The sequence below is a fragment of the Anguilla anguilla genome, chromosome 14 (assembly GCF_013347855.1).
Source record: "Anguilla anguilla isolate fAngAng1 chromosome 14, fAngAng1.pri, whole genome shotgun sequence".
Taxonomy (NCBI): Eukaryota; Metazoa; Chordata; class Actinopteri; order Anguilliformes; family Anguillidae; genus Anguilla; species Anguilla anguilla.
Window position 1 is genome coordinate 25,495,714 of NC_049214.1, and position 27,612 is coordinate 25,523,325.

The 27,612-nt window shown below is 47.8% G+C and overlaps 1 protein-coding gene across 1 annotated transcript in view; it reads right to left on the bottom strand.

The window, feature by feature from the left end:
• The window catches only part of LOC118212648 (lysyl oxidase homolog 2B-like), a 43,665-nt gene extending 17,045 nt beyond the window's left edge, over window positions 1-26,620 (bottom strand). The window contains exons 1-5 of the mRNA XM_035390794.1: window positions 26,265-26,620; window positions 21,725-22,040; window positions 17,567-17,742; window positions 4,166-4,377; window positions 56-269 (exon numbers count right to left, since the gene is read on the bottom strand). Coding sequence (XP_035246685.1) covers window positions 56-269; window positions 4,166-4,377; window positions 17,567-17,742; window positions 21,725-22,001 — 879 coding nt within the window. The 5' untranslated portion in view covers window positions 22,002-22,040; window positions 26,265-26,620. The remainder of the gene's footprint in view (window positions 1-55; window positions 270-4,165; window positions 4,378-17,566; window positions 17,743-21,724; window positions 22,041-26,264) is intronic.
• Between the last annotated feature and the right edge of the window lie 992 nt (window positions 26,621-27,612).

Consider the following 27,612-nt stretch of genomic DNA (forward strand, 5'->3'; position numbering starts at 1 on the left):
GTGTGTGTGTATGCGTGAGAGTGTGTGTGTGTGTGTGTGTGTGAGAAAGGCCTACCTCCGGCCTGTAGGCCTTCCTGAAGCCAGTCATGGGCGTGGGGGCGAAGGCTCTCCCCGGAACACAGCTGGCCACCACGGGGGTCCCGGTGCAGGTGCTGTTCCCCTTCAGCGTGAGCGGGGGTCCCAGCCTGCACACCGACAGGTGCGCCTCGTTCCCCGTGCAGTTCACAGAGTGACCCCAATAACTGATCTTCCTCCTGCGCGCGTACACCCTGAAAACACACACACACACACAATGTTGTGTTTGTCCTGGTCTATCGGTTTTTCTGTATGGGGGGGATGGGGGGGTGGGTCAGAGTAGATTTGGTTGGTTGATGTTATCACTGTCCTTACAGTTTGTGTTGCTTATCTTCGTGTCATTGTTCTGATCAATATTGTTATTCTTATAATTATCACTATTATTATTGATACTATTGAACTGTTATCTGAGGTTATCTAACGCACAAACCGTTCAGACGTAGTACAATCAGTTCTAGCAGTAAAATGCTTTCCTATATGTAATTTCTCAATCAATATTTTCAGTGTTTTATGGAGTAATCTCCCTTTGCATGTTCAGGCTTCAGACGCACAGTTAGAGTCACAGTGAGGAACTGGCTGACTTTGTTGGTAAGCGCTCGGCTACACCAGAGAGCCAGCTAAGCCCAACCAGCTGGGAAGTGATTCCGCAAGCTGCATAAACAATGAAGAATGCTAACGTTAGCTGTCCAGCTATCGTTCTGTCATAGCTGACGTTAGTCTACGTGCATATCGAACAAGACCACACACAGCTAGCCCACATACGGCAAATCATACCGCTCGCAATCTGAGTAGCTAATGCATTGTTATAATATATTTCAAAGTTGCTGCATAAAGATATTATTCATTACTCGTCCAATGTAAGATTCATCGTTTGACATTTTGGATGCTGCAATGGCCAGCTTCTCATCACACTGCGTTCAGCACTGTACCATCAAGGTACACAATGACACAGGTTGTTACCTGGCAACCACTCCTGGGGATGGAGTTTCGATCAAGACCAGCTAGCGAGGCGGTGTCATGCTTTGGGTTTGGAATGCAGTTCTCCCTTGTGGACACTAGATGGGGATTAAACTGACCTATTGCTCCTTTGTGTAAGCACAAAACACACCACTTTAGTCAGTCCTTTTCTTAAAGATGTATGGGAAGGATAAATCAATGGCTAGTATCTCATAATATATAATATATTTATGAATTATATACTATGAATTTTCTCCCTGCTGGGTAGTTTTTCCTCTCTTGCTTATTTTGTGGGCCTGGTTTTTTTGCCCAATTATCTTTTCCAATTCCACCATAAATCGTCTTTGTGACTGTGTCTCTGTAAAAAGTACTAAAAAAATTAAATAGAATTGCATCGGACAGAAAAATCTGGCCACGCCCACACAATTACTCAGGTGGAGTAACGATTTAAGGGCAGCACTGTAGCTGCGTGACCCAGCCACACCAACAACGCAGGCCTTCAGTCCACTGCGATAAACATCAGTTTATAAACAAGCGGTTTTTTTTCTTGATAGCAAGATGAATGGGCAGTACAGGACGCTAGGCTAAGTTTGTGGCGTTCGCTTGCTGTTGACTCAGAACCAAAAAATATTTCTCACGGAATTCAGCACAGGGTTGCATGGCAGCGTTTCATGGTCGGCGTGCAGAAGAGAAAAAGAAGAGCACGTCACCCTCCACCCCCCACCCCCCCCCCCCCGTTTCGATTTAGACAGCAGCTGCTCCGGCTAAAAACCGTTTGATGGAAAACAGGCCTCTCTGTACCCGGACTGTGGAAAGTCAGCTTGGCTACACCGTGAACTACAACAGGACGGGAAAGTGCTGGGAAACTGCTCTGTTTCTCAGAGATATGGTTCTCTGTCATGAGCATGAAGCATAATCCTTTTTTTCTGGAGAGACAGAGAGCGAACGACACACACATGCATTTGTACTTTGTCCTTCACTTTCAGTTGTGGAACTAAGAAGGCATTTCTCTTTTTTACTGCTCTATTTGTTTGTACGCAGTTTTTACAAGTACAGTGGCTGGACAAACACGTGTTTTGTGCAAAATGGAAAATCGTTAAGACTGACTGAAACTATATTAGGGACAAAAATGTCAGGTGCTCAAACTGAACAGAGGAGAGTGTCTGTTTCTCAGGCCAGAGCAAGAAGTGACAGTTTGTCCTGTGTATCAGCTCATGTAGCCCCACCTCTGGCTCCGCCCCCTCAGAGAGAAGCCTGCCTCAGAAGGAAACCGTGAGCATTTCATTTCTCACAAGGTGTTTTAAAACCCACCCGTTTCTATGACTGTACCGTCTGTGTTTGAATTGTACCTACCCGTATGTGTCTCGATGACCGTACCAGCTGTAGTCTGAGCTGCTTTCGCCCGTATCCTTTTTCTAGAACAGTACCAGCTGTGTTTGAAAATAGTATTTACCCACAAACAACTTGCCGGCCTAAGAAAACTTTCATAGAAGGGTGGAATTCAGGAGGAGAACACAGGAATTGAGGAGAACTCGTATTTAAAAAAACAGAGGGTGAGGGACAGACCTTCCAGACATTTCAGGCCCCTTTGGGACCATGATCAAAAGCAAGTAACACACACCTCACTCTCCACAGTCCCTTTCATGGTTCTGCAGGGCAGCCATTTTGATTTTTATCTTTCCTCAATCTGAAGATATGCGGCCACTCTCTGGTGGATAGGAAATCTAAGCCCTGCTCGGCGAACGGCTTCCTGAAGCACCGCTGGAGTCGAACGGTCGGGCATGACGAGAGCCTTATGGAATGTAGGGGTTTGGAGCCTGAAGGCCCAACAGCAGGAGACCCAGGCTCATTAAAGCCGGGAATAGATATAACATATAATATTAAAGATGACAGCTTATTGAAAAATGATTTTCTGAGGGGACCACAGGAAGAGCATGGAGACATGCGCTTGGAACATTCTCTAACTTGGTGTAAACAACTTTCGTTTTTTTGAGTGTGGCCGTGCAGCATTGTGGACTATTCAGTTTTTGAAACAACCATTTTCTCATATGTACAGTATTCATTCATGTGTTTTACCTGTGCATATTGGTTGGTTTAGACATACAAGTGCTCGGTGGCACAGTTTAAGTGACCTAAAATACTGGCCAGCGGAATGTCACAGGAGGATCAAAGCCCTTAAATGGCAGACTTCAGCATGTTGTCCTTTGCCAAGGAAACAACAGTGATGCAACTTCCTGTGAAAGAGTGCTGTTTATGTAACGCGGGATTACTGCCTTCAGAATTTTGGACGGAGTCGCAGGGACATAGCTGCTGTTCAGAACGGAACCTCCGAACACCCCCCCCCCCCATCCCCCCGCCCCCCCCATCCCTACCACCACTGCTAAAGGACACAGACCAGGACTGGAATGCTTTTCTGATGAACAAAATAGCACAAGAATGCAATGTTGTAAGGAGAGCCCATCTGGGCCTGATGTTGTGCCCACTGCCTAACACTGTGCCAGGCCTCGGGCCTGTTTCACAAAGCAGGGTTACTGCATTAGCTGGATAACTGCACCGAGTAAAACCCGGAACCCTCCCAAATCCGGAACATGGACTGAAGTAAAAAGAGCTGTTCCGGGTTTTACTCAGCGCAGTTATCCAGATAACTCTTTGCTCTGCCTAACTGCCAAAGGGCTCCATCAATGAGGCTTGCTAATGAATATAACTGGGCATTTCGGATTGCAAGGAAAAGAAAATAACATTTAAAATAGGTTAAGGATGTGTACAATTTGGTTGAAAAGGATTCGAATAATGGTCTGTCTGTTTTTATGATTCTTATGAAGTACCACTGCATTAGCTGGACAACTGCACTGATTAAAACCAGGAGCCTTTCCGAATCTGGAACATGGACTGAATGAAAAGTAGCCGTTCCGGGTTTTACTCAGTACTGTTATCCAGTTAACCCAGCAATCCTGCTTCGCGAGCAGATACCCCCCCTGGTCTTTAACATCCTCTGGGTCTCTGCTTCTGCTGCGTGAGCAGGTGAACACGTCTAACTGCCCGAGCGGTAGAAACAGAGGCGAAGCGTGGGGGGTGGGTGGGGGAGCAGGCGGGGCCGGGGGGCGGGGCCGGTGGGCGGGGCGTGGCCACTCACTTGTAGGCGCGGGGGTTGTGCTTCTTCTCGCTGGGGAAGCCGAACATCCCGCAGATGACCCGGCTGTTCATCAGGGTCCACTTCTCGTCGCACAGCTGCTTCCACTTCCCGCCGAGCTTCACCTCCACGTACCCCTCCGTCACCGGGACGCGCCGCTTCTGCACCCCCAGGATGGCCCGCATGCGCACGTCCTCCACCTGCACGTTGGCGCTCTGCAGGGAGGGGGGGCACCACAATGATTTGAGGGGGCGGGGGGCGATGGCAGTGTTGTCATATTGAGTTATTAACATAGTGCTATATTTCCTTTTTTCATTTTCATTTCATTTCCTTTATTATTTGTACAGAGAAAGAACAAATGCACACAAGTACACAAAGTAATTTGCGGAATCAGTTGTGCAGACGTGGGAGAACCAGGGTTGACTTCCCACATCTACGGCCGTACACCTTAATTTACACGCGGTTCACACGCGCATTAGCAGCTGTCCCCAAGAGTAACGCTGCCTTGGATAATGTACATAAAGCACCAAGTCGTGACCTATGAGAGGAATGTCACGCCCCTCACACTTCAGGGGTCACACTTCAGGGGTCATGGGGCTAAGGGTCGATGGTTGGGGATGACCAGTCACAGGGTTCTGGGAATTTGGACACGCCCAGGTTCTCAGAACCAATGTGAGGTCTGAACAGGTGATCCTTGAAGTCCAGTAGGGTTATTTTATTGTTCCAAAACAAGATATGTTTTGACAGCAGTAGATATCAGAAAATTGGGCTATTCATTCCAATTTCAGACTCGCTCAAACCGTAAATAACAACTTTCCCGAAGGATTTTAAGTAATGCTGCAACACCACTCCGTGCCCCTCCCCCCCTCCCCAGGTGCAGCCCCTCTTCCCTAGCCACTACACCTCTCTGTGATGGCCCGCTGTCCTTCATAGGACTGAGTAATGACCCCAAGCCCTCTTAGAGACCCTAAAACAAAAGGATTTTTCATGGCTTCGAATCTTTCAGGGGCTGATCCTAAATTCCTTGAATCCCAGGATGGCTCTCACAAAGGCCTGCTTTTTAAAGGGTTTGCCCCCCAGGTTACTCAAGCTCCATCTGCAGTGAGGAGCAGGGGCACGGGTGGGGGGTACACACATTAATCACGGGGCTTACATAACGGACAAAAGGGGGAGCGTTCCTTAGAATGCGACACACAAACGTCTGCGCGTAGATAACCTTTCCCCCCCTGCATTATCCCTCAGTTAGACCGCGGTCTGCATAACTTTGCAGATGTGATTTCCCTAGAAAGCACGCCTGCACGCATTTCAGACGGGTTTGGCAGCTTCTTTCCGCTTTACGAGTTCATTAAGCGTAACTCCATCTCCAGGTGCGCACTAATAGACCAGCGGTAGAATTTACAATGGTGCTCCACGTGCTTTTAAAAGAAGATCCTGTTTCGCAGTACTAATGGAGGAAACACTAAATAAAGATCGTAGAGATACGCTGGCAAAGAGCAACCTCAGAGTCTTGTCTGTGCTTCTGCTAAGGGGTCACTTCATCAATCTGAGCAGCACGCCATATCTTAAAGGAACGTGAACGTCTGACACGAAGATCTGATCCTGTTGAGAGCATTCCCGTAACGCCAGTTATAAAAGCGGAAATAAGAAGAGGAGACTTCCGTGTCTCTGGCTCCGCCCCCCACAGCCAGGAGCAATCGCCGCGGTTACATGAGGTTCCGACCCGGTCGTCCCGAGGTCACAGGACAGCGCGCCGTCCTCCCGCGAGATTAAAACCGCCAACATCCCTCGGGCCCTTCTGGCTCAGCCTCTCCTTAAAGAGACTCCACCCCGACCGTCCCACAACCCAGCCAGGATTCAAAGGAGCCATCCCTCCACCCCCCCCCCCCCCATTAATCTGTCACTTCCACGTCCCGCTTCCAGCTCGAACCCTAACCAGCGGTCCCTGCCGCAGGGGGTAAATCTGTCCACATCGCCTCGACCGCGGAAAAACCGTCGCCGCCGAAGTAGCAGGGGCGCTAACCGCAGCATTCCCCTCTTTGAGCCAGAATCCCCCTCTTCTAACGAAAGGAATCAACCACTAACTCATCGCGAAAGGACGGTCCGCGATGACATCAGCTCCCCGGAATCCCGCCAACTGAATGCCGCCACGGCGAAAACGGAGCAAGACTCCCGTCCGCCATTTTAATTCCTCCGGTTTCAAACCAGCCCGCAGCCCCAAACCGGGGAGCCTGGTCTCTTACACAACCGAATCCAGCGTCTGCATCTGAAGAGCTAGCTTTATGTCAGAGGGATGTAGTGAGAGATGGAGGGGACAGTGGGGGGGGGGGGGTTCAATGTTCAATTTGTACAGTATGGTGCTTTTTTTTACAGTGGCCATTGTCACAGCCTTTGCAGCTTAACAGAGATCCGGGCCTGAGCCCTCTAAGAGCACGCCTGGGTCGACAGTGGTAAGAAAAACTCACTGGCTGGTAAGAGGAGGAAACCTTGAGCAGAGCCTGACTCAGACGGGGGAGCCCATCTGCCTCTGGGAGGGGAGGGGGGGGGCAGGAATGTGGGCGTGTGGGTCCTGAGTGTGGAGACGCAGCGCAAGCAGGACTCTCTTTAATATAAATAAGAGAAGGACGGGGGGCGGGGGAGGAAGGGGGGGGGGGGGGGGAGTAGCCACAGGTTGTTTGGATTGGCTGTGGAGTGTGGACTCACGGAGAAACTGCCAAACCGTCTGAATTCTGCGAATCTCAGAGAGTGAGAGGGTGTTGCAAAGCTTGCAGCTGTTATCCCGCATGCTCGTATCCCTGACACTCCGGCCCAAGGTAGAACTACATCAACCCACACACACACACACACACACACACACACAAGCCTGTCCCTGTTTGCAGTATCTGCATTCCCAAACCCGAAGTCTCAGATACTAAACACTAAATAATCTGAATGAATAAAAAAATGATTACCACTGAGGCAGTCTCTCCAACTGAAGAACCTGACCAGTGGCTCAGGCGGAATATGAGTCCCCCCCTCCGCTTTCAGATATAGACTACAGAAATCTGACCCCTAACCTCTGACCCATGACCCCCAGAGATATGGTGAGCCCTCTCTAAACCTGAGGACAAACAGGCACCATACAAAAGCAGGGAAGAAGCTGATACACGCAAGGGTTTTTTTCCGCTTGTTCACAGGAGGGGGCAGAACAGGACAGGCTCACCGGTGCCAGCACCACCCCAGCTCTCCGTGGCTCCCTCCAGGCCCACAGCAACACACTGTGTACTGAGGTGTGAGGAAGCTGCTCTACTCTGGTCCTGGAGGGCCACAGTGCCAGCAGGGATACTCTACCCTAAAGGGGCCGCAGTGCCTGCAGGGTAACTACACTGAAGAGCCACAGTGCCTGTAGGGCTACTCTACCCTAAAGGGCCAAAGTGCCTACAGGGCAACTCTACCCTTAAGGTTCACAGTGCCTGCAGGGCAACTTTACCCTAAAGGGGCCGCAGTGCCTGCAGGGTTACTCTACACTGAAGGGCCACAGTGCCTGTAGGGCAACTTTACCCTAAAGGGCCACAGTGCCTGCAGGGCTACTCTACACTGAAGGGCCACAGTGCCTGTAGGGCTACTCTACCCTGGTCTGGGTGGGCTACAGTGCCTGCAAGGCTATAGTTTCATGCTAGAAATGGAGCCACCTGACCCAGAACCCCTTTGTCCGATTGGCTAAATTTATGTTCCCTCCCTGCACAGTGCTAAAAGATGGGGTGTTTTAAAATGAAGTAAGAGAACCTTCTGGACCGTGGCCCTGCGGGACTGCAGCTCATTACCAGCCCAGGAGTTCACTAGAAATCTCCAAACCTTTGGAAGCTCTATACCGGCATTTTGAATCTCCTCTTCCAGGGAAATGAGAAAGGAATGACTGAAATCTCAGATATCTGAAGAAACCCAGTTTCTATTTCTGTTTGAATAGAATACGCTGTTTCACTCGCATACAAACAAAACACACCCGGGCAACAATTTTAGTCGCATACAAATTAAATAAACCAAGGTGACCCTTTCTCAAGTCCAGAGCAAACCCAGAAAACTATTTGTACTTGTGTGTACGCAGAAGGTTATTTTATTTTTTATGTGGAACAGGTGGCTGTTGGTTATGCCGCCATCCTTTCCCACCGTCCACCCGGAATGCCTTTATAGGCATAGGCGGCACAACTGCGGGGTCGCACACTAGGGACTGTTGATTTTCCGAAAATAAAATCCCACCAAAAGCTAAAACAGGAAGCGGGGGAAAGACCAGCCTCACTCAGGGGAGGAGACAGAGGGTGGGGGGGGTGGGGGGGGGGGGAGAGAGACACAACCTCACTTTCACTTCTAATTTTGACCTTTTCACCCTGACTCTCGATGAAACATTTAGAATAAAGTACTATGTACATTTTAAAACCCTTTAGTTAATGTCACAGTGGAAGAATAACAATCTGAACCATGTGCTACAATGTTCACTTCCTTACTCAAGGTTTGGAAAAACAACAGCTTGAATCTTGCTCCATTTTAGAGGATATTAACAACATATGCAAGTTCACTGAATGAGTTATTATGAAAACTCCCCCACAAAGGCCTTCAACAATTGTACAATTTCCTTATTTATTTATGACTTCTGAAATGCTGTGACCAAACACGACTGAAAAAAAAACATCATTGGTGCTATGGACACACACGACAATTTTCTCAAATGCAAACATCTCTTCTCCATAACCAGTGGAATGCTGGGAGAAAACCAAGCTCTCAGGTAAACAGCACAAGGTTTGATCCAAGGGAAGAGAAGGCTTCACCCCTTTACCCACAATCCCCCTGGAGGCTGGACAGCTGGCTGACGGCTCGCTTTCCTTATTTTGACACTGGAAGGAATTGCGCCTTTCATTCCAACCTTTCATTTCACAGGAGCCAGCAACAGAAAATATTTCTGTCAGAAAATATTTTTAAAACATTAATGAGCTGGTGACTGGTATGCGTGTGTGTGTGTGTGTGTTTGTGAGAGAGAGTGTTTGAGGGAGCCAGTGACTCATGCATTACCAGCATTTTTTTTTTTTTAACAGGCCAGTTCTTTCCTCTCCTTCATTTTCCTGTTTAGCTGAGGAAGGGCAGGGAGAGGTGCTGGGGGGGGGTGCAGGGGGGGCGGGGGGTCACGTTTGGCAGACACATGCCTGTTTCGAAGCTGGGGGGAAAGAGCGGATGGTCTTTGTGTGGGGGGAGGCAGACAGCAAGAATATTCCTCTAACATCTGCACCCCCCCCCCCTCCACCCCCCACCACCCTGCTCATGGGCTCAGACAGTGGAGGATGGGGAAGGACGGGGGTGGTAACTTTGGGACAGTATGCCTTATGGAAACAGCTTTTCAAGGGGGGGGGGGGGGGGGGGGCGCGGAGGAAACTTCCAAATCCCGTCTCTCCGACAGGACATCTGGTAAACCGCCTAGACACCCGCAACTGATCCCGTAACTCAGCCCCTCCGCCGCTCGGGCCCCCCCCCCGCCGGTCGGTCCCCCTCCGCGGTCCCCCGGAGTTCGGCTGGAGCACCAGCGGAAAGTCGCGGAGCCGCAGAAGGAGTCATAGTTAACACGGCGGCGACGAACTCGAGCGCATCGGGCCGTTCTGCTGTCTTCCGGGTCTCTGAGACAAACTCGCAACCCCCCCTGGTCAGGAGGTCAGTATCTCACGCTGTCCTCAGACACGTACAGACTAACAGTCACATCGCCCTGTCGCTTCGACATTGAGAACAGAGTCGCACCGCACCGCGAAGCGCAAATAGACTACGGTCGCGTCAAACTGTCCCACGTTACACATGGGGACCGCAGCAACATTACCCTATAAAGCCAGAGCAGTCCGACAGACCCGCTAGAGACTGAGCCCTGCTTCTCATTCCACTTCCGTTTCTCCAGACACCTGTGCTGGATCAGGCTCTTTGGGTTCATTAAAAAGCAGAGCGTGTGTGTGTGTGTGTGCGTGCGTGCGTGTGTGTGTGTGTGTGTGTGTGTGTGCAGGCAGTGTGTGTGTGCAAGCAGTGTATGTGTGTGTGTGTGTGTGTGTGGTGTTTGAGTGTGTGTATGCGTGCGTGTGTGTGTCAGTGCGGTGTGTGTGCAGGCAATGTGTGTGTGTGTTTGCATGTGTTTCCTATCCTCATATGATCCCTACCCACTCATCTCCCAGACTACAACACAACTGAATCATGGGAAATGTGGCTTAATAACAGCATGGCGGTGCCATCATCCCAAAAGGCCCTCTTTGTCTACGACGCACTTAGCTGTCCCTCTCAGCCCCTGATCTGACAGGCCTAAACAGGACACAAAGACAGACAAGTAAACATTTATCTCTGCCTGTCAAACTTCCCCATTTGCCTTCGGGGCAGATGACTTATTTTCCACGGAACACGGCCACGATTTACATACCGAAATTTCGTAACAGTGAAATCCCTTCTTTTCTTCTCGTTTATCAGTTTGGACATCCTGTCCGTACCACCCAGGACCTAAACGCAGTCCTCGCGCTCGTCTGTGGAGCGCCCCAGTACCTCACCCTGTTTGGTAAGCTTTGTGTGAAGTCGTTGTCCGGAGCCGGTGTGCTGGAACCGGGAGGAGTTACACCCCGGGAGGAGTTACACCCCGGTTCCCCGGGGTATGCGAAGAATCCGCGGAGGAAATATGAATCTCTCAGCCGGTGAAAGCTATTCTACCTTTGACCCGGCGCGGCAGAATATAGAGATAGTCCTCAGACTCGCCCGAACACGCAGACGCGCTGTTCGCTCTGGCTCCTCCAGGCCCTTTTTTTAGCTGGAGGGAAAGGACGGCCATTCCGAAGCCCTCACCAACAGCAGCTGCCTCCAAGGCAAACCCAACACAGCTTCTGTTCAATCCCGTACACAAACAGTGCAATTATTCGCATGGCTAAATTGTGCCAAAGCTACAAATTTAGTTGATAAAAATAAATTATTTGAAAAAAATGATTTTTGGGCATTGTAATGAAGATCCACGATGTTGGGAAATAAGGTGTAAGTTGTTTAGGAATTGTGATGTAAGGCGTGTGAAGTTTTGGCATTGTGACATAAGTTAAGTGATATTTGGCCATTGTGATGTAAGTTATGTGATGTTTGGGCATTGAGATGTAAGGTTTACAATGTTTGGGCATTATGATGTAAGATATGCAATGTCTGGGCATTATGATGTAAGATATGCAATGTCTGGGCATTATGATGTAAGATATACAACGTATGTGAGACAGAAACATAAATAGGTTCTTCCACGTGCCAGGAAGCCTGCCAGGGAATACTGGTCCCATGTGTGGAATCCGCACGTGCAGTACAATGTTATGAGGCTCACAGTGAGTCATGCCATCATCCCTCCCCATACAGGAGAAATACTTTCCGACCTCAGTGTTTATGTCAGCGGAGAACGTGCCATTTATTTGATTTCGTTGCTGAGAACGTCCCCCACTCTCTCCTCCCTCCCTCCCTCCCTCCCTCCCTCAAGCCTTGATTAAAAGAAACAGAAAGAGAAAAGAGCGGACGCAAACAGATTCGCCAACAAGGTTCCGCGTCTTTGACGTTCATGTCCGTCGCGGTGGGGGAAGAAAAAAAACAACAACAAATACCGTTGGGCAAGGAGGCGGGACTGAGAGACCCCAGAATCTACACTGAGCCCTGTGAAGCCTTTCCAGCTGATGACTGCACGGCTAATGCAACTCACGGCTTGACATGTGCAGTACTTACATTCGTTTTTATAAAGGTTGCTTATTATTTATTCAGAAATGTAAACACCGCGAGGGTGTGCCCGGCCAGGGAAAAGCCTTTCATGTGAGCGGCCGAATTAAGATCAGATTAAACGCTCCCTCCCGGCCAACTTTCGAACGGAACAAAGTCTGGCCAGCCAGTCTCTTAACTAGTACTGCATGTTCCAATTTGCCTTGCCGAAAAACTGAAGCTTTAATTTCAGCTGTGTGAGGAGGACCCGGGGAGCACAGCGGGTCCCAAGCTGAGGGTAACGCTGAGCAGGGGGGGGGGGTTTGGGGGGGCGGGGGATAGGCCGGGACAACGCGTGCCGTCTTTTGTCGGCATCAATCAAGCGGAACACAACCGCGCCGGCAAACAACAGAACCGCCGCGGCCGTCATTACGAGCGGGTCAAAGGGTAAGGAGGCAATAAAGGGCTTTTTAAAGGGGGCGGTTAGGAAGCCTCTTCCGTCAGGACAAAAAGCAGTAAAGATGGATGGAGTGTGTTTCGCCTGGAACAAAGAAGGGTGGATGGGGGGGGGGGTAACAGGTTTGGGAGGGAGGGAAAACAGATACGACACGGCACCCCTGAGCACAAGTAGGCCTTAACACAAGCGCAGGTACAGTACAGCACACCTTATCACAGGTAGACCTTAACAGAAGCACAGGTAGAGCACAGCACACCTTATCACAGGTAGACCTCACCACGACGCAGGTTCAGCACAGCCTGATCGCAGTTAGACCTCAACATGAGTGCATGTAAAGTATAGCACACCGGATCGCAGGTGAAGCTTAGCACACCACAACAGAGTATGGGTGCAGCACAGCGCACCAAAATGAAGATACACAACACTCAGTGTGTCCTGTCCTTTCGCTCTGATTTTAGAGGTGCTACGTGAGCTACTGCTACAGCTGGATCAGGGTACAAGCATAGACCAGCACCGACGGCTCAAAGAGGGGGGAGGAGCTCACCATTATCTCACCTTTGGCTTGGCTCCTCCCCCAGGGGCACAGCTAATCCATCATGCTGACAAGAGTGCTTCAGAGAAGTGTCCATCACACCTGTGTGGTCTGCGGTTGGTCCCTGGCGGTACCTACAAACAAACCCGTCTGCCTGAAACACCCGGTTCCAGGTGAAGTTCCAATGCTGAGGGTCGATTCGAACCTGGTGCTACGGTCAGGTGAGACCAAAACTGAACTTTTTTTTTTTGGCCAGGCATTCCAGTGGTAGGCTTGGCATCTGATAAAGGATCCTTATGTTTGAAAAGGATGTCATTCTTGCAATGAAATATGGAGGTGGATCTTTGATGTTGTGAGGTTGTTTTGCCTCTACTGTTCCCAGGGCTCCTGTTAAGGTTATTGGGAACATGATCTCCAGAAAGTACCAAGACATTTTGTCCAAAAACCTGGTACCCCGCCCCCCCCCCCCCCCCGACCACCGCCCCCACTAAGCTCACACATGGCCGCAAACGGGCAGCGATCCCAAGCATACCTCAAATTCAACCAATAAACGGTTAACTGACCATGAAATGGCTGTTTTGCAATGGCCATCAGTCTCCAGACTTGAACCAGAATCAGAATGCTGTGGTTTTGAATGGAAGAAGGCAGTCCACAAGTACAGACTGGAGGATCTGAAATATCTTTCACGTTTCTGCATGGAGAAATGGTGGGAAAAAATCCTGCAATGTTTTCCCTTTTTATCTCGTAAAACACAAATGAAGATGAATCAGTATTTTAATCTGTTTAAAGGAGGGTGCAAAAAGTACTACATTTTAAAAAAACGATGAAGTTCTCAAACAAACTCTTATAGACAGATGAGATGAGTATTAAGTGATGGAAAGAGAAAAGTATTGAGAAAGGAATGAATTGCTCATGATCCAAAGCACCCTCCTCAACTTTGAAACATGGTGGAAGGGTAGTGTTATGGCTTGGGCATGTATGGCTGCCAATGGAACTGGCTCACTTGTCTTTAGTGATGATGTGACTACTGACGGCAGCAGCAAGATGAATCCTGAAGTGCACCGAAACATCTCATCTGCTCAGATCCAACCAAATGCCTCAAAACTCATTGGACAGTTCTTCACCCGGGGGTTTGAGGTGCCGTGGAATCTGCAGAAACCCGACACTCCCCGTGAAGCTCGGGGGTATAAGGGTGTGTGGCGCAGGACGAGGCCTGCCTCCCCTGCTTTAGAGAGAGGAGAGGTCAAACTGCCGCTGACCCGCACTGAGACGCCCGAGACCGGTGTGTGTCAGAGAGTGAACGGAAACTAACCCACACAAGGGACACACACACACACGTCTACACACACGCGCGCACACACACGTGAGCACGTGCTCACACACACACACAGACACACACACACAGTGCGTCTCAGAAGCTCCGTAGTGACGTAATGGCAGATCGATGTATTGCAGCCCCTGAATTCTGGGGCCTTAAACTCTCACTATTCAAACAGACCCTACAGACCCCAGAGAGCACGTCTAGACAGAAAGGGGCTGTTCTCAATTCATATCTTCCACATTCTGTTATAAGCATATTTTTTAAAAACCTCACTTATAAACGAATATGAGTTTATGCCCTCGGCCGGGCACCCTAACCCCGATCCCACCTAAAAAGGAGGAATGTTCTTTCAAGTTGATAACCACAAAGCAAACATGGACTGTTTCCTTTTTAGATCCTTTTTTTTAAAGTAAAAAGCTTGTTTTGGTGGGGTTTTAAAGAAAAGTCCAGTCACTGTGATCCACCCATGCAGAACCTCGCCCTTACACAGCTGGGTGTTACCTGTTCGCTGGAATTCTGCGGCTATTTGGCTAATTAAGAGAAGACAGGCCCAACTGTTCTACTGGTACACTTTCATCGCCCTGGAAACAACACTTATACTCCATCCTTACAACGCTTTTGCTCCATACTTACAACACTTTCACTCCACGTGATAAAACCTTTCCTCCTGGCAAAAGCTCTTAGTTACCCAGCTGAAGTACACCATATCAAATCCTGACACAAATAAACAGGGAGACAGTCTGTGTATACGCAGCGTAGCCTGAAACTAAGAACAACAATCGCGTAATATTTACTCAGTGTTTACACAGGATAAATTTTGTTGAAAAGTCTGACGGGAAAGAGGGACTGATGTTCTGGAAAGGTCGAGAAAGCACGTCTCACAACCATTTCCTCTCTCGCAAAAATGATAAATAAATAATAAAACAATTACGTAAACTGTCAATTGAGAAAAACGTTCTTTTCAAAGTGTCCACCATGGCTTCTGTTTTAGCGGAAAAAGTCCCATACATTCACTGACCCCTTAAGTCCTTACAGCCAGTGGAGTGTGAGAGCATGGCAAAGCACTTAAAAAAATGGAAAATTAGTAAGGGAAAAAATGGAAGGAGCTGACAGTTGCAGATTCACTACCCACAGTGCTATCTACAGTACATTAATTTATAAACCTCATGCGTTAAAATTTCCATAAATCGCGCTGGTTCGGATCTGGGCTCACGGTGGTTTTAAGTTACGAATCCTTATGATTTCTTTCCTTTCCCTCCCCCCCCCCCCAAATGTATTTGGGACGACGGACTGGCAGACGAAGTGTTCCCACATGCTGGACCCCCCCGCCCACAGTGTCTACACACCGGGCAGCACGTTCACAGGCGGGGGCAGGGGAAAGGGGGGGGGGGTCAACCATGGGTTCACCCCCCCCCTTCCGAAAGCAGACTGTCGTCATCTCCTCCACACACAGGCTGGGGGGGTGGGGTCCGGTGTGGGCGAGGATGATAGAGCTCTCTCTGTTAAAGTCATAATGCGCAGTCATGACCAACGTTAGCAAAGGGAAAAGCAGAGCTGGGTTTGGTGGGCGCTGTAGCTGGAGTCATTAAGAGTCCAAGTATGTCTCCCCCCCCCCCTCACTCCCCCTCACTCCCCCCCCCATCCACATCCGGCCTCACTGTAAATCCCCACAGCCGTGAGCAGGCCGATCTGGACACTGCACACTCTTCACCCCTTCTCTCCCTGGTGCTGCTGCTGTGCTAGATTGCACATTTGTATTTTTTTCCCATCAGGTACTGCAGGAATTGCTGCCCCAAGGTTTGGCTGACCATGTCGTCCATGGGGGATACTGGGGGGGGGGAGGGGGGGGTGACGAGTCACCTCTGAATGCCGTCACTCGCACAGCCAGACGCGGGGGTTGTGGGTGTTTGTTCCGCACCCGTCTGCCGTCACGTAGGGGAGACAGCGGTGGATTCCCCAAATACCTGGGGCTTGAGTGGCCTCGGCCACTGATGACCCTCTGGGAACCGCTCGCGGTGACTGCACTCACACTGAAACACTGCAGCTCTCAGCCAATGGTTGCATTTAAAATCTACAGCTCTCAGCCAATGGTTGCACTTAAAATCTATGCTTCTCAGCCAGTGGTTGCACTTAAAATCTATGCTTCTCAGCCAATGGTTGCACTTAAAATCTACAGCTCTCAGCCAACGGGTTGAACTTAAAATCTACAGGTTCTCAGCCAATGGTCACACTGGAACACATCAGGTCTCACCCATTGGTTGCTCTGGACCATCACAGACCCTTACGGTCTCAACCTTCAGCAGCGTTCTACATCCCACACGAGTCTCTGTAGACTACCACAAACGGACCGCAACCAGAAGTTTTGGCCTCAGCCCACTTTAAACCCCAGAACAGAAGAGTGGGGCTTTCTCAGAGGGCTTTACACACACTAGAACCACCAAATGATAAGCTGCCACCCTAAGCATGCAGCTAACCCGCAGGGAGACACTTACTGCAATGAACACACGCAGCAGGAAACACATGCAGTGGGGAACTAACACCGCTAGCAAGCGCTAGCATATGCTCTGCTAGCATGCGCTAGCACACGCTCTGCTAGCATGCTCTACTAGCACACGCTCTACTAGCAAATGCTCTACTAGCACACACTGTTGAGAACAGTTTCTGAAACTGGAGTCTGTTTTGCAGCTCCTGGCAGACAAAGCACAGAGGCTCGCTATCAAAGCTGCAGCTATAAAAGAAGCCATAAAAAAAATATAAAAATATCTAAGAAATCATGTTGGCAATCCGTAAGGAATATACACTCCCAGAATCCGAAAAGCACAAGGGCCAAAACACACCTGCTGTATTAAAAATGTTTTCCATCGAAACACGTTTCAAAGCGGTGTAGATATTGCAACTACTCAGATGCCTGATAAACGTTTCATCTAAAAAAATTAATAAAATAACGTATACTTATTTTTTAAGCTTGATATTGAGTTTTGTTTAAAATACCCCTGAATAACACATGTAAACACATTCATTGGATTTTCAGTGCAGTTCAGCTCCAATTTTTAGTTGAGGTTATTGTTCAGCTCCACATCTGGTCTCTATTATCAGACAAATTGGGAAATACAGAGGTCTGGTACAGCCATCTGTGTCCAAAGAGCATGTTCAGGAACACAGATGAGAGTTGAAGAGCCAGAGGCTCTGGGCTTAACCCAAGATGAGTTTGCTGTTATTCAGCCATTTTCCTGCAGGAAAGGCAGTTAGAGGCAGTGTGGGATAGGTAGGGGTAATTATGTTGAGGGCAGGATAAGCAGGGGCAGTTAGAGGCAGTGTGGGATAGGTAGGGGTAATTATGTTGAGGGTAGGATAAGCAGGGGATGTTAGGGGCAGTGTGTGATAGGCGTGGGTAGTTACCTCCACATTGTTGCTCACAGAGCTGAGGAAGTTGAACCCTGGGATCCTCTTTTCACTGCAGACCACACCTACGTCTTCCGTATGCTTGCAGTCCGACACCCCAAGTCCATTATGAGGACAGAGGGCAAGGGATGCCTCATGTCCACTGCAGTGGACGTTGTCCAACCAGATCCGGCCTGCCAATTGAAGAACAATCAATCAGAGATGAGGATACTGCTCACGGTGGTTTCTAATCTGCAAATCAGAAACCAGGACACTGCTCACTGTGGAATCTGACCCAGTCAACCAGAGAACTGTCCACTGCTCTGCGTGGAATTCAGTGTGGAGAAATGGAAGTGCCATCTGTTTTAAAGATGTGATTTATATAAATCCACTATAATGAAATGAGGGCATGGGGGGCATAAATCATGTTTGCGAAAAACCTGTGAAAAATTAAAATGAAACAAAGGTTTTCATGCAGTAGATCAGTGATATTTATTGTTTAGAACCAACATCCTCAATTATTTTTCATCTTTATCTAATTATATTGAAAGAAACATGAAGACAAAAAGACTAAGCAAATACAGATGATGAGCAACAAACGGAAACACAAAACAACCCAATGTACACTGGTTTAGTCACTGGTTATGAAACATCTTTCAAAAGTGTAATTATTCTTTAAATAAAAGTTTCTAACAGATCCATCAGGTTATAACAGGTTATGACAGGTTATTTGACCCAAAACCGAGCACAAGGGTTAAGAAAATTACTCTTAAATGATGAAGCAATGTTGTTTTTTGCCATGAGGCTTGGTGGAGAGCTTCGTCACAGAAACCTGCACAGCCCGACATCTGTGTCATCCACTAGGGGAATCATTCATTGACCGCTACATTAAGATATTTCTCCAGATGCGATGAAATATTGATTCATTCCACGAAGGAAGAGCTGAGCTGACAGAGTAAGCAGATGATCCACCCTGGAATCCTAAATCTTCAATAAACCTAAAGCACGCAATCCCTGAATAAAGATAGAACACACAACTCCTGAAAAAGATAAAACGTGCAACACCTGGATAAAGATAAATCACACAACTCCTGAATAAAGATAAAAACATGCAATCCTTGAATGAAGATAAAACATGCAACTCCTGAATAAAATAAAACATGCAACCCCTGGATAAAGATAAAACATGCAACCACTGAATAAAGATAAAACAAGCACCCCCTGAATAAAGATAAAACACGTAACCCCTGAATAAAGATAAACACTCACAACCCCTGAATAAAGATAAAACATATAACCCCTGAATAAACATAAAACACACAACCCCTGAATAAAGATAAAACACACAACCCCTGAATAAAGATGAAACATTTAACCCCTGAATAAAGATAAAACATGCAACCCCTGAATAAAGATAAACACTCGCAACCCCTGAATAAAGATAAAACATATAACCCCTGAATAAACATAAAACACACAACCCCTGAATAAAGATAAACACTTGCAACCCCTGAATATAGATAAAACAAGCAACCCCTGAATAAAGAGCCCGTACTTGGGGACGAGCACAATGATCTGCACCTTGACTTTTATGACCATTTTACATTACATTACTTTACATAACATCAAAGCATTCCACGACACCCTAATCCAGAACCATTTACACAGATAAGTTTTTTTTTGTACAGGAGGATATTTTACTGAAACAATTAATGTTAAGTACCTTGCTCAAGGTACAACTGCAGCAAACCAGCTGGGAGTCAAACCCACATCCATTGAGTCACAAACACAAGAGCCTAGCAATTATGCTACAGTACACAGCCACAGCCACCACAAACAGCACAGACAGGAAACCGAGGGACACTGAGAGAGAAACCTCAGATCAAATGCGCCGGTGCAAAAGGGTTGGCGTGGAAAGCTCCCAGGTAAATTCAAACTTAGCAAAAGCTTTTGAAGAGGTCTGCCAAATCTCCTATTCTGTGTCCAAGCTCAGCTGAAAACGGTTTTCCCTGGAAAAGCGGGGGGGGGGGGGGGCGATCGGGTTTGATATCACTGAGACATGCGGGTTTGATTAGGAGCCGTTCCACCAACCGGATTACCCAAACCCGCCGACTCATCGCTTTTAGCGTCCGCCTTGCGTTTATAATATCCCTGCCATATTTGCACAAGCCCGCATAAGAAGCCAGCACTGGGACGGTGTGGAGATGCCTGGCCTCTCATTACACTTAAATTTCCATTCTGTTTCCCCCCGGCTGCTGGATGGTGGGCGAATGGGCTTTCCTTCACTTACTCCTCCGCTTGCTGATTGGCTACTTTACCACACGGAGAGGCGTCCAGGGGACACACGTGCGCTTTGCGCTTTCTGACCTGGGATCTGCATAAGGGGAATAAGTCACTGCGGCCCCAGTTTGACAGTTTGACTATTATGGGATGTAATGTGTCACCAAGGGGGGGGGGGGGCACAAGGGAAACCAGTCTGTTGTAACCAGGATGACGCAACTAGTTTAACATTTTCACAGTCATGAATCACAGAAGACATTGCAAAGATATTACGGAAGACTAATGTTTTTTTTTTTTTTTTCCAGCGCATGTGTCATTATTTTATTGGGTTTCTGTTTAGCAGTTAACAACTGGGATTAATCACAGCTCACTGATTATATTCAGTTTAAATCAACCTGTTGACAAAGAAAGGTTTGAAATAAAATTTAAAAAATAAAGAAATATGAACTCTTTTTTTTTTTCTTAAATAAATTTGGTGCCCAACATGAGGCTGAGAATGCCCGGAAAACTATCTGCAAAATCACAGCCACATTCGTGTGTGAACCCCACGGCTGATTTGAGAGAGTGTAGACATTCATGGTTCTCCTTCGAAACACATGGTGTCACCAGTCTGCTTATTTAAACACTGTAAACTATGGCTAAGCTCACGCTGAGTGGAGTCTGAGGAAAACCTTTCATACGCGGTTTTGACTTGCAGTCCGCGAGTGCCTGATCAACCAGTGGGGGTCACTAGAGAGCGATGAAATCAACGGAACCCTCCCATACCCTGGGCGATGCAATAGGTAACTGTGTATCACCTCATGCTGCTACTGGCCACTGTCATGGTGCAGATTCAATCCCAGACCATGGGGCTCATCCATGTACCACAGAGAATGAACTAGCAGTCAAGTTCTATTATAATTAATAATGGTGACTCCTCTATCTGTTGCCATGGAATGGGTACACACCCTTCTGTCAGTTTCAATGAAATAGACTTTGAGAAGCAGTGTGATTGATGTGACTGATCGTTTGATGACTGACGGACACTGATTTAACTGACTTACTGAGTTACTAAACTCAGAACTGGCAGCAAGCTATTGAACACAAAGACACAGTGAGGCCCTTAGTGATTTATTGATAAAGTGACTGACTGGCTGATTGACTGGCTGTGACTGACTGGTTGGTTGACTGGCTGTGACTGACTGGTTGGTTGACTGACTGTGACTGACTGGCTGATTGACTGGCTGTGACTGACTGGTTGGTTGGCCGTCTGTGACTGACTGGTTGGTTGAATGGCTGTGACTGACTGGCTGATTGACTAGCGGTGACTGACTGCTTGATTGACTGGCTGTGACTGACTGGTTGGTTGACTGGCTGTCACTGACTGGTTGATTGACTGGCTGTGAGTGACTGGCTGATTGACTGGCTGTGACTGACTGCTTGATTGACTGGCTGTGACTGACTGGTTGGTTGGCTGGCTGTGACTGACTGGCTGATTGACTAGCTGTGACTGTATGTTTGATTGACTGGCTGTGAGTGACTGGTTGATTGACTGGCTGTGACTGATGGCTTGATTGACTGGCTGTGAGTGACTGGCTGATTGACTGGCTGTGACTGACTGCTTGATTGACTGGCTGTGACTGACTGGTTGGTTGACTGGCTGTGACTGACTGGCTGATTGACTTGCTGTGACTGACTGGTTGATTGACTGGCTGTGAGTGACGGCTTGATTGACTGGCTGTGAGTGACTGGTTGATTGACTGGCTGTGAGTGACTGGTTGATTGACTGGCTGTAAGTGACTGCCTGATTGACTGGCTGTGACTGACTGCTTGATTGACTGGCTGTGACTGACTGGTTGGTTGACTGGCTGTGAGTGACTGGTTGGTTGGCAGAAGTATCTGGCTGTAAGGCATTACCTTCCCCTCGGCCATACTTGGAGGAGGGGGACCAGGACCGGGCCTCCAGGTATCCCAGCTGCCTGCACACCACGTGGGCGGCGTAGATGGAGAAGTCGTCGTCGCAGACCGTGCCCCACTCGCCGTTGTAGTACAGCTCCACGCGGCCCTCGTTGTGTTTTCGTTTGTTCCCCGCCAGACGCAGCTGGATCTGGGGCGTGTCCGCCGGTACCTCGGCGACCACGAGGCACAGCGCCCATGCACACACCAGGAGGCGGGACAGAGAGATGGGGGCCATCGTTGAAACTGGCCAATCAGAGAGGACCAAATGGGGGAGCTGTGGGGACAGCGAAACATAAACAAATCAGGCACAGAACCCGTCTGAACGATCCGTGATGGCGGTGTAGAGGACATACAATAGCCCAGAACTAGAGGACTATAGGTTTGAATCTCAGGAGGGGACACCACAGTCGTGACTATGAACAAGCTGCTTCATCAGGCTTGCTTCAACAACAGAAAAATGCAATCCGATCCAGCTCTGTAAATAACAGCACAACAGAAGAACATGACAGCGTTTGACAACAGGAACGGGCCTGTCCGGCCATTTTGATAGATAGATTTCCTCCCCCAGGAAGGAAATTGGTTAAGCTTAAGTGTTATCTGAGATCACCGTTTTCCCTACTGCCTGGAGTACAGCCAGCACCTAGCCAGTGAAAATGCGAACTCTGTGAATCACCCTGGGCTGTGATAATAATTCATATTAATGAATGGAATTCTGACTGAAGCTGGAGGTGGAGTGATAATCATCAGCTTCAGGGCTTCAAGGCTTCAGGGATTCAGTCTTATTTCCACAGCTCCCCATCCTGTTTCTGCAGCAATGTAAACTACATCAGGAAGCACATCCAAAGAAGTGCAGGCCTCTCTAGCTTCAGCTAAGGTCAGCGCTCATGACTGGGCAAAAATGGGATTCATGGGAGATTAGCAAGCAAGGCAGAACCCACATGCTAGCGCATCAAGAAAAACATCAATGCTCCTTTCACTTAAAAAAAAAAGGACCTGGATGATCTCCAGGCCTTTTGGGGTAATGTTCTATGGAACTTTTTGGATGACACGGGTCCCATCATGTCTGCTGTTCAGCATTTCACAGTAAGAACATTATGCCAACAGCCAAACATGGTGGTGGCAGTACAATGATGTGGGGATGCTTTGCTGCCTTGGGATCTGGACGATTTGCCATTACTGAAGGAACCATAAATTCTGCCCTGTGCCAGAAAATTCTCAAGGAGAATGTCTAGTAATCTGTTTGAAGCTGAAGCTGAAGCTGAAGCACAATTAGGTTATGCTGCACAACAATGATCCAAAACACAAAAGCAAGTCTACATCTGAATGGCTTAAAAGATTTATTAAAACTGAAATCATCGCCAGTAATTGATTCTTGCTCCTTGCTGAAGTAAATTGAACTACAGTATGTGCTATGAGCACATGGAAATCTGAGATCGTCAGCTGTGAAAACAGAGGAGAGAAGCCTGAGGATAATGACGCTTCCAGAAACAGACGCTACAGTCCGGGCTTCACTCTGTTCCTGTGCCACTGAAGATCACAGACAGGAGTTACCCATTCTCACGGGTAAAATAAAAAGTACCACTGTGTCTGTCTATCTGTCTGTCAGCCTGTCTCACATCTGTGTCTGCCTGTTCTCTTTACCTGTCTTTCTTTCTGCCTGCTCTCTCTCTCTTCTCTCTCTCTCTCTCTCTCTCGCTCTCTCTCTCTTCAGACAGAAAGCTGGGGCCACAGTTTATAGGGAACTATATCTCTAATTAAGACAGTGCAGTTCAGGCATGTCTGAACACATACACACACACACACGCACAAGCATACGCACACACACGCACACACAAGCGCACGGACATGCACAACCACAAGCGCAAAGAAGCACACGCACATATGGAAGCTAAATACCTCTGAGATAAACTCAGTGTGATTATATATCACATTCCATCAAGTTCCATCAAAAGAAAATCTACACTGGAAAGAAAAACAAGGATCAGTTGATGGATCACTTCATGGTATCAGCTGCAGAAGCTTTAGCCAAAATCTCTGTGTGATGTAAGCACTGACAGCCATATGTTGGGGCTTAAATCTTTTTTTTCCCCCTCTCTCTCTCTCTTTCGTTCCTTAAATAAACGTGGCTGCCGAGCACTTAACTCTTTCAGTGACAGAACGGCACAACCTCAGCTATGGCAGACCAAACCAGGGATGGGGAAAATACAGCCGTATGAAATAAAAATGTGCGGAGCTATCATAGGCTGACACAGACTCAATGATACGAACCAACCACTGCGGTACTCAGTGGAGAGCAAAGTCTCCTGATTGGTTCCAACACGTCAATGGGCGATAAAAGCCTTCCTGAAACATCACTTTTTCATTAGTAGATGAAACTGTGTATCTGCAGCATACGTGTCCCAGAATGCAGTTCTGTCTGAACCAAACAGGGTAACTGAGACTAACGATGCCCCCCTCTGCCCATTACACACTTTGATTACGAACAGAAGACAGCCCCGCCTGGTCCCTCTGCAGGCCTGAGTGACAGCTGCTTATCAGCTTCAGCCGGGGCGGCTTGTTCCGATCACGCCGGGCCCCCCGTTTACCCGTCTCCCCGTTTCACAGGGCCCTCCCGGGGGGCCCAGGTAGCCGCGGGGAAGCCGCTCGGGAGAACGATGCGTTCTGTTCGGTCACGCCGAGAGTCTGTCGGCAGCTGAGAGGCCGGGGAGAGCTTCGGATCGCACTACTGTACAGAGTGTGCACCCCTTTCTAAGTGGGGGGGGGGGGGAACCCGTCTACCGGGAGACATTTTTCAGTGTTTTCACAACTGGGGGAATTGTGGAGGAGGGGCTTTTTTTTCTTCTTTTTTTTTACTCCTCGTCAAAAAAAAAAGGGGGGGGGGGGGCTAAGAACTGCCCTTGGAGTGCCTCCATTCCCATAAATCAGAAACATGAGAGAAAAGGAACAACAAAAAAAAGAAGTAGAAGTAGAAGTAGAAGAAGAAGAAGAAGAAGAAGAAGAAGAAGAAAAAATGCACGCTGAAATGTACAGTGCCTCAACCGCCGCTACAGTTTCCCAACCCCAGCACAAAAAAACAAACACAGCTTGGAGCGTTTCTGGAGGTTTGGGTGGTACGTGCTGCCTCCACAATGCGGAGAAAGGGGGAAAGGGACTCTCCCAGCTCCCGGCGAACCCAGGACACCTCTGGTTTCCTTATCACCCACAAGTTTCTGGCCTAAATGAATACACATGACCATATCCTCAGCTTTTTTGTTTTTCATATATACTGAGAGCTATCTTCAGAGACACACTCTGCAGGGTTCTGGACCTCCAGACCAGATTATCTACAGCTGCAGTATGGAATTTACTATTAGACTGCTGGTGTGGCTTATTTGACAGACATAATTAAAAGCACATAATGAACATTGCTAATGAGAGAATTGCTCTTAGACTCCAACAGCAACTGGACCAAACATAATAAATGGTATGTATTTATGGAATTTCCAGGATCATTAAAGATGTTTCAAACATTCACTTTTATTAAGTTATTATGAACCCAAGACAATTGCTATTATCCAACAAAATACGTGATATGCTGCACGTGTATCAAAATTATTCAAGCATAGTATAATCTTAATCGAATGACCATAGCAAAGAACCCGATTTTGTCATATGAAAAAAACTCAAACAATTTTCCTACATAAAACAGTATTATAATAGCATCCGTGAAACTCAAGACGCAGACATCAAACTTCAGACAGTCTCCTAGCAACAGCCAACCAAACAGAGCAATATGCACGATATGCCGCGTGCTGACTCCCACTGGTGGAGCCCGGCACGCCTGTTCTGTGCAACGCGGCGTGAGTACGTAAGATAAAGCTCTTTTCTGCAGATGTCGGTTAATGTTAAATTAACGTTACCAAAAGGAATGTGTGCGTGTATGTGTGTGCGTGTGAGTGAATGTATGTGTGTTTTTATTACGACACACACATAGGGTATACACGCGTAGTGAGACCAATTCCTGGTCAAGTAAAATCAACCTGAAAAGTGCCAAGATCTCGGTGCTGTATAGGTATGGGGCATGCCCCCGCCAAGGCGTAACTTGGCGGGATGGCATACCTGCCATCCCAATGACATCCCCTCCATGCATTAATCTTATATTAGGGATTGACGCAGTCGAATCATACCACATCAACATGCATGAGTTAAATGTGAAACGAATAACTTTAATTTGTCAACACACATGCAGGACCCGTCTCTTTTTGCTTTGAACCAGCACAAGAAGTTGTAGCAGCATAAAAACAGAAGAAACTGTTGGCATATTTAAATCTGCTGTTAATAAACAAACAGCTTTGCATTTTGTTATTCTAGTTCACGTATAGACAAATAACAGGAATATACATTCATCTTAAAACGCGCATCATTTCAAACCTCATATAATTCCGTGTAAATAACGGCTTACTGAAGCTGGTAAACATCGCTTTTGCAAATAGTAGGCTACTAACTTTCTTTGGCTTACCTTGAAATCTGGTTCCCAAAATTAATTGCCCCCGGAATGCACCCGTTAACAACTACTGAAGTGGAAGAGCACAATTCTACAACTTCTGTGAAGCTCAGCCCTCTTTCAAACTTGCTCTCACTCTCTCCGGACTTTCACCACCTCCCAAATTATCACGGGGGTCCAGACCAATCACGCGCTGCTGAAACGATCCCCTCACGCCCACGCGGGGTCTGGGAACCCGCACTCAGTGGTCATTTAGACAAGGGTAGAATAGCGGTGGCAAGATGTACATTTCTCATTTATATACTTTACCGTGACAGCGCTAGCATCTCTATACGACAATACGCTGCAGCGATATTTCAGGTGTCTATAGGTATAGCCTACATAAACCGTGGAAACCCTTTTTTTTTCTTTTTTTTTTTTTTTTACAACGTCCTGAATTCGAGGGAACAACCTATCTACTTAAATCGGCCTATCTTGTCTGAAGGATGGCGCCTTAATGGATAAAACATTTTTTCTAGTGATATATCGCCACCACGTGCCCATTCAGACATGCACTCTACATCCAGCGCAGCAACGTTATTTTATAGACGACTATAAACTGCCAATTAACTTCAGCGTTTAGCAAAATTAAGATGTTAAGCAAGAAGTTTAGGAAGTTAGATGCGGATGTCTGGACTGCTGTGCTGGCCGGGGTATCCTGCCGTCCCTCAAACCAGCCGGACCCGATGTACGATTAGCGGCCAATCCCAGTTTGATGCTCTGGGCTATGGCACAGAGGGAGGAAGATATTTTAGCCTAGTTTCATGACTGCATGGCCAGATTCCGCCACTGTAGGCTCAGAAATCGGGCCGGGGCTTTGGCACAGAGACTACACTACGTCTTATTCTGTGTACTACTGATAATCGCTACAGTGCTTAACTTTCTTCTTTTCCCCGCTGTGGGGCTCATACCCTTCCCTCGCCCTGAGTTCACGCACCGCTCCAGTCTTGTGTCTCGGTCCGAGTTCGCGGACAGCTGCACCCCTGTCCCTCGCTCTCAGGTCGCGGACAGCGCCAGCCTTGTCCATGGAAAAGCGTCTTTGTGACAGTTCTCTGTAAAAGACGCGATACAAATAAAATAGATTCGATTAGATATATTTCCATATACAGCTATAATGACCTTTAGTCGTCATATCACCAAAATGGTACAGAATTTTCTTTTTATTTAGTAGGCTATGCATACAGTCTGGACCTTGTAATCAGAAATCCATTGTGGACTAATTGTGGGTATATCTAAGCTAACTGTGTACTACTTATGGGAAATTGTTATGTAATACGCTCTCAAATTTCGGTTTTGTCATAGGCTATATCTCAATTATAATGAA